Below are 17,880 nucleotides of genomic sequence, written 5' to 3'. Positions count from 1 at the left end.
GACAGAGATTCTGATAACATCAATCCAAATAAAGTATTTTCTAAAATGATGTCTTCAATACTTCAATAGTCTGGGAAGGGGTCCAGGTCCTGCTGGAAGATAAAATCTGCATCTCCATCCAGATCCTCAGCAGAAGGAATCATGAAGTCCTCTAGAATACTTTGCCAGACTGTTGTAGTGATTTTGGATTGAAGAAAAGCAGAGTTTACTAACACCAGAGCAGCCATTTCAACCCAAATCATGACTGACTCGCCAGTCTTTCTCCAAATCCTTGGACCTTTATTCCCAAATGAAAGGCAGACTTTACTTTCATGAGGACTTCTGATCAGCAGTCCAGTCCTTCTTCTCCTTGGCCCAGTTGAGACGTTTCCTCCGTTGGTCCAGGCTCAGAAGTGATTTGACCCAAGGAACCCAGCAGTCGTAGCCCACCACTTGAATGTGTCTGAATGTGGTGGTTTTTGAAGCTGTTCCTCCAACTCATTCTGCATGTCTCCTGGTTCTTGAATCTTTTGATTTATCCGCTGAAGCCCACGGCTGTCTCCTTTACTGCTACATCTTCTCCTAACACATTTTCCCTTCCATTAGACTGTCTGTTGATCTGCTTGGACACAGCCAACCCTGCTTAGCTAGGAACTTTTGTGGCTTATCAAGACTATGGAAGGGATCGAAGTCGATGACATCTGGAACTGAAGAACTGAAAAATTTGGTCAGATTTCTTCTCTCTGAAACCCTGTTTTTATGAGTTTTATGAGCTGGAACAAAAAAGTACTCGAAATCAATTTAACAGTGGGTCCTGAATCTATATTCTATAAAAGTTCATTTTTTTAATGAGATTATGGAAATAAACACAGTTTCCATGATATTCTAATTTTTTGGGGGAATGGTCTGTACATAAAATAAGATTCTTAACACTGCATCATTAAAAAGTATTTGTTTAAATCCATTTTGTGCTTTTGCTCACTTTGCTTTACTGCCAAAGCTTATATACTACAACACGTCCTGGATGAAAAGTGACAACCCTATCAACACCGGTATAAATTTAGCTCTTACAAAATCCAATTTTGAAGATTCACCAGTTTATTGTCTGACTGGCTTTTAAAGTAATTTAAAGCCACAACTGTACCGGGGGAGACCAGGTTTAGACAGCTTTGCTCCGAAGAGATGAGGATTCAAGGTTTGCTACAAAGAAAGAGCAGAGTCCCCTAAAGAAGCTTTTGACTGTTTTTCATTTTAATCTAATGTGGGGGAAAAACAAGGTCCCTGATATTTTGCAAATATTTTATACTTTTTTCTTGAAGAAATATTTGTTAAAGAAAAATAAACAGCATTTTATCAACATTAATCAGGAGGAGCCTTGGTGTTCAGACCCTCTCTCCTCTGAAGGGAATCTTAAATGCATGTCAATGCTACAGTCAAAAGTTTTATGATGCATATTAACTGTATAGAGGGGAACAGAATGAAGGAATTTTGTTGACAATGCAGAAATAGCGGTAACGTTTCTGAAGTTAAGGTCAAATATAAGCAGGAATGGCAGAGCAGAAAGTTTTCGTCTCTAAATCTCCCTGAAAGTCTTTTTTTTTTGTCTAACCTGGTTTTGATTTGCTTTTCTATAAATCCTACTGGCACTTTTTTGCAGACCTGCAACAGTTTCTCGGTTTAAACTGTCTGAAAGCTCAAACCTCTTGGGGCGCCTTCGCTTCGGCATGATGCTCACTTTCTTCCAGTTTTTCTCTTTTTAAGATGTTCAAAAGAACATTTTGATGTTTGGAGGTCGTGTCAGGTTAGGCAAAAAAAAACTATGACTTTGACAAAACTCCTGTATTATATTTTATGAATAGTTATTATTTCAAACACCTCCTCAAGGACACCATTCAAAACTTGCAGCTACACTTAAGTATACTTTTTGTCAGATAATTGCTACTTTTATTTCAGAGTCAAGCCTGATAAACAAGTGCAAATGAATTCAGACTCATTTTAGTCTGATTAATTTCAATGCTTTGCCTTTTTAATGGCTTGTTTACTGATTGCAGATCAGCTGAGCAGACTTTCATTCAAATTTCTCACAAACTAACAAAAGAAGCAGCTGTTGTGTTTGCTGCTGGAAACAGCTGCTTCAGAGGAAAAAAAAAAGACATGCTGCAGTCACGCAGGAAAAAAGAGGGCAACAGCCAATCACTGCTTTCTATTTTTACCTACTGATCTGGGAGATTGCCTTTATAACCATCTCTGTGTCAGTTTCCATCTACTGCCGATTTATTTAACTTTTATTTCTTGAAACATTTATGCACAGCGCACACCCACTGATGACAGCAAATCCTCCAACCTACTTCTTCATAATGCTCACTGCAGTTAAGATAACCCTGGGTGGAGGGAGGTGGGGGAGAAATTCCATTGCTGTTCCACAAATCTGTCACCCTTGCCTCCCCCTCAGTGTGCCCCCTTTCCCCAACAGTCATGCACAGGGTTGGCAGTCAATTATATCATCTCACCTTCAAAACCAGCCTCGCCTCACCACCTCAAGAGAGTCAGCAGAGAACTCTATCTGTATCTGATCTCCATCCTTTCTCAGCAGCAGGAAGGGCGGAGCTGTCAGCTCTCAGGTCCTGTTAACCAGGTAGAAGTTAAAGCATTTCCTCAAGGCAAAGCACACAAATCATGCATGCTGGTTAGAGAGAGTCGGCATTAGAAGGAACGCTTTACTGGATCAACAAACATGAGATACACAGAATCAAAATGCAGAGTTAAAAAGAAGGAAAACGAGAAGGATATTAGCATTGATTCCATGTTTTTTTTATTTGTCGTAACTGATTTTTCGCCAGAGTTTACAAAAAATTTATCGTCCATCAATGAATCCATTTAGTTTCAGTTCCTACATGATCAGATTTCTCCTGAATCCTCTTCCTCACATTAAACCAATTTTTACTTCCATTTTTTTACAGACATTAAAATATAGAGTTTCCTGCAGACATGTCACTCAAAGAGCAGAGTCGCCTTCACGTGTTCCTGGTTTCTCCATGCACTCTTTTCTTTAGGAGATCCATTTTATCGGTGGCCAAAGCTTCTCTCACGGCACCGAAGAAATTCTGATAGTGGGTCATGTTGTGGATCATCAGTAGCACTCCAGCCAGCAGCTCATTGGTCACTAGCAGGTGGTGCAGATACGCCCTCTGGTGGTTCTTGCAGCAGTAGCAGCCACACCCCTCCACCAGGGATTTGAAATCATCCTGATACCTGGAAAGTGGTTCAGTTAAAGTTTAAGCTTCACAAACAGTCGCTGTAAATGTTAATCAAACACATGAAAGTGGAGGTTTTGCAAGCGGCGAGCACTTCTGAAAGCCCAGGGGGATTTGAGCGAGGCTTCTGCAAACCTTTTGTCTTTCAGATTCATTTCAAAGCTCGTCATCTGTGTTTGATCCTCGCAGTTGAGATCGCCTTTTGGTTGCATGTTGTCCCCCGCTGAGTGCTTTTCTTCATTCAGCTCCAACACTGTCAAGACACAAACACGCCTCATTAATTCCAACCCAAACGCTGCAATTTCACTCTTTCTTGAAAATTAAATCACCATTTAGACACCAAGCAGAAAAAAATTAAGCATCTCATGACAGTCGTTCTCTAAACGGATGCTTCCTGTCTATGCTGTGGATGTTAAAACCCATTTCATGCGTGATACTTTACACCCCAATAATTGTTTTCATTCAAAGTTCTACGCAGAAGACAACTCGTCCTCAAAGTCAGGAATATTTTTCACTTGAAGATCTTCTCTTTGGCCAGCGGCAGACACAAGGGGATGTGAGGAGGGGGAAGAGGATGAAGAGGAGGAGGAAAAAAACAACCAAAGTGGTCCATAGTGATGCATACATTCATAGGCTGAGATTAAAGGGCAACAGAGGAGCGAATGGGTTTAATGGAAGCTGAACAAGGTCAAGCAGCAAGCAACACACCAAAAAAGAACCTGCAAAGGAAAAATTTTCATGGGGTCTTTATGCAGCATGGAGCTGAGAGGAGATAAGCACAAGAATAGGAAAAAATGACGTCTGACCATGGAAAAGGCCAAACAAGGTGCAAAAGATAAGATTCAGCATTTAAAAAAAGCAAGGGGCATCAACAACATTTATTAAAGCCAGGAGGAAAGGAAATGCTCTGAAATAGACAGAAAAGGAGCGTCATTGTACGTCTGTTAAACCGCAGAGAGACTGTTTTCAGCTTTGCTCCTTTCAGAATTACACCCAAAAGCAGATATTCATTAAACTTGGGGCCAAAGGTGAGAGCCAATTCAATTTTATGGGCATATCCAGATCTCCTCCTTTAAGGGTAAAAAGCAAGGAAGGCTCCGGGTGCACAGCTCCAAACGCTTTTTCCTGTCAAAACCTTTGGAAAACCACAGGAAGAAGAAATTCACATCTACCCCGCCGTCCTCACAGCAGAGCCACACTCTCAGTCAACATGACATAGAACCAATCCATCAACCTAACGTGAGCGTTTCTCTGAGATTAGCCACAAATATTGCAATTTAACAGAGATTGATTTTCAACTTAACATAAGGCAAGCTGCAAAAATATCACAAACGTTACAAATCACAGCCAGTGTGACAAAAACATTTTCATGCATTTCAAATCTGACAGTCTGTTAAAGCGAGGCCTCTCACAGCTAAAATGAATCAAACTCTTGAATTTGACCGACACATCCGTGTGGGCCGTTTGATTCATCGATCGGAAGGGAGGCGACAATAAAAGCATTTACAGCATAAATGTCCCACTTTGATCATCTTTTGATCTTATGTAAAGCATTCTTAGTGGTCTTTTAATTATGATTATGTTGTTTTTAGTCAAAATAAAAAAAAACTGTCGTTATAAAACATAGTTTCTGCAGAGCGGCAGGAGTTTATCAGAAATTCACCTCATATTTGTGGGCGGGGCAGTTGTCGCAGAGTAAGCCTGATATCCCATCAACCCTTTGTTTACAGTTTCTCCCGCTAGCAGACGAGGGATTGGAATGGAGCAGAGCAGAGAGGTTGTGGCCTTCCAATTATAGTTTGTACATAACAGAATGAATCCATCATTCCGTGTGTCTCTTTTATTCAGATCAGCCCACTACTCTTCATCAGGGGAAATTTGGTCTCTTCTTTCAAGCTTTATGTTCTTTAACAAATGCAAACCCTATTTCCCACAATTACCCAGATAAAAGTGGATTTCTTTAACTTGAATTGCCATTTCATCCCAAAACTCTTGGTTTCTTTATTGAGTTGAGTGTGTGGAAATGTTTTAATGATTACCAATCACAATAATTTAAGTATGTTTCTTATTAAATAATGGTAATCCTCAATCCTTCCAGTTGTTAATGAGGCAAACATTTTTTTTTATCCAACTTCAGCAATCTCCCAATATGTTTTTTTTTTCTTGTTAGTAATTTTCTACTTCTGAAGCAATCTTTCCACGTCCGTCTGCTTGTTGCCAGCAGAAACAAAATCCTCCATACAGTATTGATCCAGTGGGAAGGCTCCTATTTCATATTTTCCTTATTGAATGAAAGGGGCGTGGTTATTTGGATAGGGCACGCCACGCCCATCACAAACAGCTGATGGCAGGCAAGCAGTGAAAAGATGCCAAAATAATAATGTCTTTACCTAATTCAAATTTGTCTGATAAATGGTAAAAACTCTAAATGGAAGACAAAAGAAAAAACTGATTTCATTGCAACTGTAATCTATAACACCAGACTGATGTAAACAGTTCATATGAAATAAAATTAAAAAATAAAAAAGAGTTTGCATACTAATTCTTGTTTTTGGAGTTATGCAACACATACCTGAGACATACAGAAGCTTGAAATAGACGTTTGGTGTGAAAGGGAATCGTTCTTTTGACACAAAGTGAACAACTGATATTTTCATATATCAGGGTTTTCATTCTATTGCAGAACTCAGGAGAGGATTTTCAGAAAACACCTGCTATACCAAGCAAAAAAAAATTACTCATTTCAGATACAATTCTAGGACACATCAATCAAAAGACATTGTTTCTTGCAAAATGCTCTTATTTTCTAATATATTTCTCCTTTACCTTTACACAGAGGTGCTCATTTCTCTCTCTGACTCAAACTTACACTGATCAAATTATTCTGATTATTTTTTTCTACTTATTTAGTGACAAGGAGATTTAAAAAAGACTCGTTTAGACAGATTCCACGCAAATTAGTACAATAGAGCACTTGTGTTTATTTCAGGAAAAAGCAGAAAATGAATGCCATGACTTTACTTCGACATTAAAGTTTGACTGAGAAAAACCAGCAGGAATAAACGAAGACCTGAGCAATCAAGAAGAATCTTAACCTAAGCGTAAAGGTGCTAACCCATCTTCCAAAATGTTTTTGTAATTGGCCTGCAGGGAAATTAAAATTGCACTCTGGGTTTGACTCCAACTGGGAACTCACCTCACCTGAACTCCATTGTGCGCCCTGTGGAGAATCAGTTAGTCCGCCCTGACATGACATGCTCCCTGATAGCCAAACGTCCCTCTGTCAGGTGACTTTATCACAATTTTCTAATTAACCACAAACCGGCCAGCAGTCCTGCCTGGTGCTTGTTCCACACCTCTTCATGCAGCACTTCTTAAGCTCTTAAAACAACAATCACAACAAAGACCTGCTCTTAACCGCTTCTTGCTTAATCTGCTAAGAGATACTCCAATGATTTATGTCACCAATTGTCCTCCGCTTCTTCCAAGGCCTGACAACAAACACAAACTCTAATTTTGCTTTCATGATGAGAAAAGTGCCACTTGAAGCGGAGGGTTAGCCATTTATTGACCACAAAGTGGAGGCTCTTCACACTGAATCACTTAGAGACATGTGGATCAAATTGTTGCTACCTTTTTGCTAATGAAAGAAAAACCCAGAAAGGTCACTGAAAGAAAATGAAACTTAAAGAAGTAATAATTCATAGAAATATTGAAAGAACAGGGAAAGCAGGTTCTGCTTTGATGTGAGAATCAATATAAAGCATATTCATAAAATTGGTTTGGAAAAGAATTTATGCATTAACTTAATATTTTGTGGCATAGGCAGGGTATAATAAATCTCAAGACAACCTGTGCCAGATGCAGAAAAACAATCCCAGACCATAACTGAGCCTCCCCCGTGCTTTACAGTAGGGACAGTGTTTTTGCAGCTGATGGGCCGTACCAGATATTTCTTTGTGGTTTCTTCAGTCCAAAGACATTCTTTAAGAAGCTTTGCAACTTGTACCACTATGCTAAATTACAATCTGATTTTTTTTATGACTCCAATTTGGCTCAATCACCTCCTATTGCTCTTGACATTGCACTGTAAAAATTGAATCCGATTTTTTTTATTTGCAGAAAATCTGCCAATAGGGTAATAATTTAAGAGCTTGTTTTTGCAGTGTGGAGTTAATCTTTATCGCCTTTGGAAGTCATTCTGGACTCTTTTTAGTCCTCTTTCTTCCTCAGTCTTTCATTTGTCATCAATTCTCCATCATTAAGCTGCTAGAGCGATTTGTTCTTTGTGTCTAATCTCTCATGAAAACGTTCTTCACTTTATGTCGTCCACACTTACTTTAGCAAATTTACCTAAACTTTCCTTTAGCATTTCCATTTGGTCAAAGTATTTTCCCGTATTTTCAGGACTACCATCATCATATTTGTAAAAACATTTCTTTCACAAAAAAAATTTAAATTAATAATTTTCTTCAACTGATAATTACTCCATCTTTGTTTGTTATTGCTTCAAGTTCAGTACAAGTCATTTCAAGGACCTGTGCGTTCCCTTCATAGACATAGTTCTATCACCAATGGAGTACCAACAGTTTAGTTCAGTGTGTAGGTCTCCTGATGGTGCAACTTCAAGCAAAAGTGTGACAAACTTCTTTTCAGCTTACATGAAAATCCAAAAAAAAATTAACTTTACATGCATTTTTAACTCAACATCAGAGGCTCTTCCAACAGAAATTAACAATCCCTGCCAGGCTCATTATTCAATCATCAAGTCAGTATAATCAGTCAAATGCAATTCTGCACAATTAAAAAACATCAAAGCCCATTTCCACTTCTAAAAGGCTGTAAGCATATTTATAAACGGCACGCTTGTCTCACTGGGCTAACCGTATCTCTCTAATGTACAGATATCCAACTAATTCAAGTATTTTGTGCAAGAGGATCAAATTTTCCATGAAGATCACATTTTATTTAAGAGTCATAATTATTGGAAGAGAGACTTCATACACAAACTTCTAAATGACTCATTTATGTTTGCCCCAGCGCATTTACAAGCTGCTAAGGCTTCCCATCATTTGAGGCTCATTTCTTTCATCGCACGTTTCATTAAAAAAGTAATTATCTGGTTTTGGTCAAAGTAGCTTTGAAAGGTCATTTGCTTGAATGAAAACAAAAAAAAAAATCACAGTCAAAATGAAAATGCTGCCAAAATTCAAAAGTAATTTTCACCTTCAGCTTTCCAAATAGGAGTGACAGTTACAGATTGCTCTTTAATGGGAACAGGAGAATGGGTCCATGAAAAATTCTGTCTCCAATGACACAAATCATTTATTATAAAGATTGACATGAAACAAAAAAGGAATTTAAAGAAGCAGGAAGTTCGTGTTGATGCAGTAAAGAAAATTAAGAAACTGGGTTGTTTAACAAGAGTTTGATTTAAAGAACTACTTTTATGTAGAAGTGGGTTACCCAACTGCCAGTCAGGTCACTTTGATTTCTATAGATGTGGACACAGTCAGCTCAGATTTGACGCCTAAGCAGAACCTCTTTACTTCATATAGCACATCTTCAATTTATGCATTTTGGTTGTGTGGTTGAGCTCTGTGGAGCAGACCAAGACCCCACCTTCCCTAGTCAAGTGCAACCAGTAGGTACCACATTTTGCAGTTCCACCAAAGACCACTAGAGACAGACTGCAGAAGGGAGCAATTCTCTATTAATTCCTATGTTAACGCTTTAACACCAGTGCTTTAGCTACAGTGTTGACGTTCATTGAAATACCAAATCTGTTAGATTTTGTAAATTGCATAAGGGCTGGGCGATATGGCCTAAAAATCACAGATTTTATTTTTTTTAATTCGATTTCCGATTTTTTTCCCGACCCCCCCCCCCCCCCCCCCCCCACTTAAGTAAAGCAATAAGTACAAACGGCAGACAACTTAAAGCAAATTTTGCTTTTATTTAATCAAACACAAGACAAATGTAACCCCCATTTCTGGGATAAATAATAAATAAATGAACACACTCTTGGAATCAAAGCCCCAGCTGTGTTTTATGCCACACTTTGTAGTCTAGACTAAAAGGAGACAAACATTTATCTTGAGAGTAGCACCATTTTCTAAACGATTAACAATACAGCTCATATCTGGGGTCTAAGGTTTGAATTAAATGAATAAACCCCGTCTTCTCCACGGTATATATGGGTACCGTGTCTTTGGCTGTATGCAAAGCGACCGCTTCAGTGATTGTTCTCCACCGTGCCCTTTCCTAGGGATGGGTACCGAGCCCAGGTATTGGACGAGCAAACATTCTTCAAGACCGCAGTATTCGTAAGATCTGACCTCAACGGTTCTGCTATCGGTACTGGAGAAGTCGTGTTTTTGTTGTGTCCCACAAAACATAAACTAGAGCTGTGACAGTTAGGGATGGGTATCAAGCCCCGGTATTGAACCAGCCCCGGGGCCGCATTCTTCAAGACCGCAGTATCGTTAAGAACTGACCTGAACGGTTCTGCTATCGGTACTGGAGAAGTCGCTTTTTTTGTGTGTGTCGCACAAAATAAAAACATTATCTGTCATAGTTAACTCATCAAGTCAGTCAATTTTCCTTTAATTAATGATGATGTAAATTTCGCTGTTTTCGCTGAACAGGAAAGGTCTGTTTGCTATTTGTGTGCACGGGGGGCGGGGCTGTTCAGACAGTACGCGCGGCGCGCACGCACACAAGGCAAGTCAGCGCACCAGCAGTCCGTAGTGATCTCGTAGGGGACACATGAGCGCCCCCTGAAAATAATCCTTTTATCCCCCTATATACTAAGAACACCCATTTCCGTGTAAATTAATGAAGTTTGCGTCAAGGAGTCCCTACCATCCTGTCACCTTGCTGCTACGATGACCGTATGTTGCGCTGTCTGTGAACACGCTGCGCGCGCGAGGGAGGGGGGGAGGGAGGGGGGCTACACGCGGAGCAAACAACGAACAGGTAGAAAGGCGGGCCGTACACACCGGGACGAATATTCGCCAGGCGTTATTCGCCAGCGTTTTTCGCCACGTTTTTTGTGTTCACACCCAGGCGATTTTCGCTGACGATGAGTGGAGTGAACATGCAATTTCATTCCCTGACATTAGATGGCGCTTAATGTAAAACAGAAATACTCCTGTACACAAGGTGGCGCTGCGCAACTTTACGCTTCTGAAAGTCGCTTTTCACTCAGAAGAAGAGAGCAAGTATTTACACGCTTGTCAGAATCAAACAAAGAAAACGTGAATATTTCAAGCACCAGTAGCTCCAACTGGTGCTTGGTTCGGGGATATTTTAGAATGTCCGTCATTATTGCTTCGCGGCTGTGTGTAGACGCTACTTGGCGTCTATCTTCTTCGCTGGTATGTGTGCTCAGCAAGGCAGTTTTGTTTGAGCGCCCCCAAGTTGTGTTTTACTGTAACTTCAGAAGCTCCAGACACGTGAGCAAAAGCGCCGTTCTCATTGGTCGAGTAGATTTCGACGCGACGCGTCGAAAAAAAAAACGAACCCGAGGCGTTTTTTTTTTGACGCTTTAACGCCTGGCGTTTTTTCGCGTCGGTGTGCACACTCTCATTGGGGCCCTTTGTTTAGTCACGAGGCGTTAAACGTCGGCGAAAATCGCCGACGAAATTCGTCCCGGTGTGAACAGGCCTTAAGACTCACCGCTTATGGTTCCAGACCCGCAACAAACTAACGGCTGCTTCCTAACACTTGATAATAATTAATAACTAATGATATTCTTCATCCATAAAATTAATATAATTTATTGGGTTTACTGGATTTAAAGAAAAATAAAGAAACAGAAAGGAGTCTGTATTAAAGGTGAATTTGTTTCCATCATCTCACTTAACTTAACTTAACTCTGGGTGTTTGACAGACAGAAAAGTCTATTCAAGGTTGTGGAAAATGGACAAAAGATCATAGGAAACATCACGCTCATAAAGAATAAAAATAATTAGTTTAAATAATTAAATAAATATCCTTTCTGGTAAATTCTCATATATAAAGTAAAATGTTTTGTTAAAAAAACAATGTTGTTGCAAAATGAGGAAATAAAACACTTTATGTTCTTAATTTGTTATTTATTTATTTTTCGTCTTCATAAAGTATCGATAAGAGTACCGTTAAAATACCGGATCGATAAGCAGTATCGATAAGAGTAGTAGTACCGTTAAAAACTTAACGATACCCATCCCTAGTGACGGTGTGGGATTTTTGATCACCACTGTGATGAAACAGCTGGAGTCGCGGTCAACGTCAAACCCACCCCCCCCGCCCACATTGCCGAACACAAAATCCCCAGATGGCCGCGTCGCAAATGAATACATAATTACAACGCAGTATTTTTTATTAACAAAAAACTGTAACAACCAACTACTAACTATCTAACTAATGAACTAACTATATAGGTGTTGTAGAATGAGTATGTGTGTCAGCACGCTGCTTGTGTAAGAGGAAGAAGCACCTGCCACGCGAGAGCGAGTGAGAGCGTGAACAAGTGTGTTGGGGGTCGCGTTCATGTTTAGTGTTACAGAGTGAAGGAGAACAGTACAAAAGGTTTCCCCCAGGTATTGGAACGGGTTTGTGGTGCTGCTGCCTTTGACTGTGATGGGCTTTAGGCAAATGTTGCAGCGTGGGGTCTCTTCCTCCACGTCTGTGGCAGCAAACCCATACCAGTTCCAAACAACAGATGATTTTATTCCTTGGGAACAAACTTCCTACTCTCACCTTGCGCTTTCGTGTGTGCTATGATGTTGTTGTTTGTCGCTTGCCATACTGCCGTGTAAAACTAAGGCTAAGGAAGCTCTGGGGAGTCAAATATGCGCCATTACACAAAAACTCGATATAGTTCTTTTTTTTTTAAATCGCCCATAACAAAAAATTTGAATAAATTAATTCAATCGATTTTTCGCCCAGGCCTAAATTCCATTAACAGTCAAAGAGTTACAGTAGTTCAAAGCATGTATGTTGTTTTGCTGTCACAGGATGGTTTTGTCACACTCAAGAGTGCAGTGTGAAAAAAAATCAATCAAAAAAACACACAAATCAGGCCTATTCTGCCAGATTTTCCCAGTGTGAGATCTATCCATCAACCCCAATCTGCTACCATGTGTGTCCAGACCTCAATCTTAACAAAGTTTCAGCTAGTTCATGTACGGCTCTTTACCACACCTGTCTGGGGCGCTCTACCTGCGCACTCTGGGTCCGGTGAGACGTCGTAATTGAAGCAGAGAGCACATCCTCGCTCCGTCACCTGGAATGGGAAGAAACCCTCAAACAAGTCCACGCCTGCCTCCACGCATGCCAGCACTTCATCCGGTCGCCCCACGCCCTGCAGCAGCCTAATAACGACGTGCACATCCAAAAAAAAAAAAAAAAAGGCAAACACACAACACAGCAGGATGCATTAAACATTAATACAACATGTCTTCAACTCAGCACTGCCAGACAAACAGTGCACGGAAACATCAGCAGAGCTCTCAACAACATGTGCACCCTTGGGTGTTTCAGCTTCCAGTTAACTAGCTGTCTCTCACTGCCTGCAGGCATCAAGGTCAAGCTCAATTTAGCATTGGATAATGACTCTTCCCGAGTTTCTGCATGGAAGCTACACCTCCTCCCAGCTTGGAAAACCAGCAGGAGTAGATGCCCCACGGTCTATAGACTAGCCAAGCAAAGCTTCCAGGGGTGTTTCCGCTACGAGACTAACACTTTCCCTGCTCTACTAAAACAGAGAAAGCCGCTAACAGCTAGAGAAGCTCCTCCATCGCCTCCAGCAGAGAAGTGCTCATGTCAGGCAGCCTCCAGACAGAAGTATCTGACATGCTAATTTAATCTGGAGTAAACAACTTCCAGCAGAGGTTTGCCCTTGTGTCTTTGAAAGAAATATTTAAGGCTATTATGAGGATGAAGACTAGCACTTTTTCATCACTCCATAACCTTTTTATGCTATGTAAAACTGGATCCCATTTTCTTCACGTCAAAGTTATTTATTTTTTTATCATATTGCCTGTCCAGGGACGCAACTTTTGTCTGATTACTCATGGCTGATTTATGGTGATCATTTCTATCTCTGACCTTGCTTTATATAGGAATTCAGCCAACAGTCAGGCTATGAGCTTTCTGAAGTCCTTCAACAAGACATGAAAAAGTACATTCTGCTGCATCAGACAATTTTTTTTGAGTTTCTGGAGTCATCAAATCTGGATAAATAACAGCCAGGATAGGAATTCCAGAAAGCCCGAATGAGGACAGTAGAAAATAAAACTAAAGTCCAGGATTTGCTTTTGTTTTTTTTATTACTAAATTTATGTAAGAGTTTGCCTCTGTTACACGACAAGTTGATATTTCTTTGCAACACAAAGTCTTAAAAAGGAAAAAGAATATAAAAACAAAATAGTAATTATTAGTAGTAGTAAAATCACACTAGTTACAATAATTTACTGGTTTATTAATACATTTAACTTTTATTAAGAGCATCTTCCAGAAAGATTTTCTAGATAAATCTATTATCTAATAATAAATATATGAATAAAGTTGAAAAATTATAAGAAAAGATTCAAATTTTAACAAGAATAGTTATACAATTCTTAGAAAAAAGTTGTCCAATTTTTGCAAGAAAACCATCATAAATGTATGTTTTAAAGAACGCTTTTTCGAAAACAAAGTTGTTTCATGACAACAAATTTGTACATTGAGAAACTAAGTAAAGTAGGTTATAATTCCTGACCAGTGTGACGTTCATCCAATTTCTCTGAATTGTCTGTAACATAAATTGAACAGGTAATGTGCAATTATCTTTGTCAAAACATTTTAAAAGTTAAATGTAATTAATTTCATTTAGAAAAAGCAAGCCTTTCTATTTGTAAAATTACAACTTTTGGAGCCCCACATTTACAACTTTATTCTCACAAATAGTATTTTTTTTATTGTAAAACCATTCTCGTAATATTTTGACTCTTCTCTTAAAATAATACAACTTTATTCTCACATATTTATGCATTTTTTTTCCATGTTGGCCCTAATGCTCAGTCATTATCATTGGATGTATTTACCAGAGAAATATTTGTCATTTTAACCTTACTAATTATGACTTTGACTTTAATTATGACTAAAAAAAAACTAAGAAATCTAATCAGGAAGTGAATTATGGAAACAACTGATGGAACAACATGTTTGTTTGAGTTTTCTTGTCTTTAGAGCAAATCATGTTTTTCTTTCTTTTTTTTTTTGTTCACAAACATCTTTTTTACTTTTACTTCTACCAAAAAAAAGGAACCGAATCACTCAGAGTTTCGATCCACATCTTTTCATCTGTTTTTTGTTAAATATTTAAATTTCTTTTTCAGGAAAAAAAATCACTTTAATTAAAAAAACGTTGTGTTTTTCCACACCGATGCTGAAGCGAGCAAACCTTGGTTTGTCCTCAGGCAGCTCCGTGGTCATAGAAGTGATAAGCTGCGTCCTCAGAGCCTGGTCCACAGAGCCTGTTTGGAGCCCATCCAAGCAGAATCCTGCCACAGGCCTCTTCGCCGTCTCCCTGGCTGAGCGGACTCTTTCTTCCATGACGTCTCCTCCCTCCACCACCCCAAACAACTCAACTCCATCCAGGTCCTGGAACGAGGCAGACAGAGTGGTGATAAAAAACGAAGAAAAAAAAATGTTTCAGAATGTATACCAAACGTGACGACAAAAAGGCTGACTAGACAATCTATAAAGGAAGAAAAGCATCCTTTTCATTACTGAGGCTTGTTCCTGCGTCTTTATCCACTAACATATTCATGCTAGTCTGAATAAAGTGGCTGTGTCAGCACCCAGACATTACTCAGTATGGATCTCAAAAGGAGGACTGCTCAAGGATGTACGCATTTAGTGAATGTGTGTACCTGGGATTTCTGGTGCACCAACAGGCATTCATCCAAGTAAGCCAAAGTTCGATCCACAGACTTCCGGATCCTTTTTCGAGAAGTGTTGGTCTGCCAGGTCTCTCCATCTGCCATGCTCTGATACCAGTCGGGCTTCACCGTCTTCAGGAGAGCCATGAACTTGGACGCTGTCAGCTCTATCCGCCCACCACTGCCCCACACGGACACCGTCTGTGTGAGACAGCAGAAATATCAAGTTAGGAGACATGCTGCCATGGAGTGTCACAACAAATAAAACATTGTTGTTCAAAACTGAGATCAGGATTTCTTTTTGTATATTTTCGCATTAACTGTGCTTGAAACTACAGCCGAGTGAGAGAGGATGTGTGTGCAAAGGCAAACACGTCAGGGGGAGCTGCAGCTCACCTTGTTGGTGGCGTAACCCGTCGGGCTGCGTGTTGCAGGGTCATGCAGTGAGCAGTAAAGTACTGTATTGTGGAGCCCTGACAAGAGAATCAGTACATTATGGTCACAACATGGAAAAAGTACGTGTGGCGGGTGAAGACAAAATAAAAATAGAAGAGAAGTGCTGCTTTTCTATGAGTAAACACAGAAAACTGGTCCTCAGACATGATGACAATGTTGATAGCATTTTCATGTAAAGCTTTAAAAACTTTTTAATGTTCAGTCAAAAACATTGTACGTTTAAATTTCATTCCTCATGTATGGGACAGGTTGTGTTTTCATAATAAAATGTATAGTAAATTTCAACCTCTGAGGTCTAGAGACAAAGATTTAACAGCCCCGATGATTATTTAAATAAATGCAAATAAATACAACTAGGAAAAACTTGTATTTCTGCTGTAAATAAACTGCTCCTAAAACCTGTTGTTGCATCATTTTGCGATTTAAAACATTCTTTGCTTAAAAAAATGGAAACATATACGGATATGAATGAAACTTTACTTCTATAGGTCTTTAGAATTCCACCAGTGTAAAAATGAGATTTGCAATAAAAAAAATTAAAAGAATATTTAAATTGAGCAGATAAAGAACAAAAATAAAAAAAAAACAATAGAAAAAAAGGCAATAAAATACATAAAAGACAGATAAGAGTTCAATAAAATTAGCAAAAAGAAAGTAAGATGCCACCAATTTTAAAACCCATTGTATGCACATCACTTAACCAGACTAACAAACACACTTTTGGGGGGAAAAAATAACTATACAATTCAAAACACCACATATTATTTGAAATAAAAAGAGCAAGATCACGTTATTAAAAAGTTTATATCAAAGTAGATTTTCAAAAAAAGTATTTTGTTATTGTTTACATGGTATAAATTTATTCTTAACAAATGCATGTCAGCCCCACAGAGGTAGAAATAGTTATTTTTTTTTAAACAAGGCATCTCTTTATGTCTATTAAATATTGTTTGTCTTTCATTTTCATGTACGGTCAGTCAGATAAATATTGTTAAAATGGAGTGAAGAAAAGTGAAGTGAAGTCAAGTCAAGTCAAGTGAAGAAACTAATCATGGCTAGTACCTGCAAACGCCTTGAATCCTTCCTTAAACTCCTCCAGCACCTCTTGGTGCTCTGCTCTGGTGAGACACGTGATGGAGATGCAGGTTAAAACAGGCTCAGCCAGGCAATAAGACTTTTTGCTGAACCAATAGGATTTGACAGGTTTACATGCACTTCAGGAATTGAATAGTTTAAAAATGGATGGGACTAAGTCAATATTTTGATTTCTTTAAAAGTGTAGGGATCTAAAAGCTCAAACTTAGTTGCTTTTATTGTTTTTTTACACATCTTTTGTGTCGCAACCATCCTACAAAGTTATTAGATCCAAAAAACAGGCAGTACTCCAAATGTAGTGTTTGGATTTTTCTAACTCCGTTACAAGGGGATTTCCTCTTTGCTGTCTCTTTAGTATGGAATACTCCAGAAATAAGTCAAGAACTCTGAAGTTATTTCACCAATAAAGCTTTCAGTGCCATGCCAACATTTTCCAGTAATTAGATTTTCTTGTCTATATTTATCAAAGTTTTCCCCCAGTTCTCTGTTTGTTTTTATTATATTTAAGGATATTGAATTTAAATAGCAAAAATAATCTTTAAAAAAATGAAGGAGTCAGACAACGATCAAATTTTTTTGGAGTGCAAATAGGTTTTCATGAGCATGGGTTTCTCTTACATGTTAGACAAAGTGACCTGGGTGACAGAAGGGAGGTTGTTGACAGTTTGTAGCGTGTCCTGAGTGAGGTGCGGGACGGTGCCAAAGTGTGTGTACAGCAAACATCCCGGGACCTTAAGAGAGTGCTGACCAGTCCTCCCGATTCCCTGCAGAACACCCAAACGAGCGCCTCCTTGTATCACACGGGAAAGCTCCAGCTTCATCACCTTGCAGTTCGACAAAACATTCGGCTTAGTCTCAATGAACGTGGGGGCTAGCAGCGTGGCTAGCTAAACTAGCATTTGTACTCACGTGCTACAGTGCTAACAAATCTTTTGCTGTTTAAAGTAGTTTTATCCCCTGAGGTCAAACGTTTTGCAACGACTTATAAATTTGCCTTTTTAAGGTATTAAACGTTGCATTTACTAAACAAGATAATCGTTGTTGTTTTTTTGTTGTTGTTCCTTTAGCTAAAAACTTGTGCAGGATATGAACTACAAGTCGCTTAAATATGTCGTCATCACGAGCGACGACTGACAAAAACTTTCACAGTCCGGGCTTCTACTTTTTCTTTTACTTAAAATGTC

The 17,880-nt window shown here is 39.1% G+C and overlaps 1 protein-coding gene across 2 annotated transcripts; it reads right to left on the bottom strand.

Annotated features, from left to right (window-relative positions):
• Nucleotides 1–2,768: 2,768 nt before the first annotated feature.
• Nucleotides 2,769–17,807, bottom strand: qtrt2 (queuine tRNA-ribosyltransferase accessory subunit 2). Of its 2 annotated transcripts, none has more exons than XM_004081062.4 (9): nt 17,606–17,807; nt 17,315–17,520; nt 16,664–16,719; nt 15,542–15,618; nt 15,137–15,346; nt 14,665–14,864; nt 12,423–12,592; nt 3,369–3,486; nt 2,769–3,231 (listed from the first exon to the last, which is right to left on the bottom strand). In XM_004081062.4, exons 2-9 carry the CDS (start codon nt 17,515–17,517, stop codon nt 2,994–2,996), a joined length of 1,272 nt encoding a protein of 423 aa, XP_004081110.1. In that variant the 5' UTR covers nt 17,518–17,520; nt 17,606–17,807; the 3' UTR covers nt 2,769–2,993. The 2 variants fall into 2 exon arrangements, with proteins under 2 accessions (XP_004081110.1, XP_020568044.1); XM_020712385.2 differs by having other exon boundaries at nt 12,441–12,592.
• Nucleotides 17,808–17,880: the final 73 nt, after the last annotated feature.

The sequence above is a fragment of the Oryzias latipes genome, chromosome 20, assembly GCF_002234675.1.
Source record: "Oryzias latipes chromosome 20, ASM223467v1".
Lineage (NCBI taxonomy): Eukaryota > Metazoa > Chordata > Actinopteri > Beloniformes > Adrianichthyidae > Oryzias > Oryzias latipes.
This window is presented reverse-complemented; position numbering and strand designations above follow the sequence as displayed.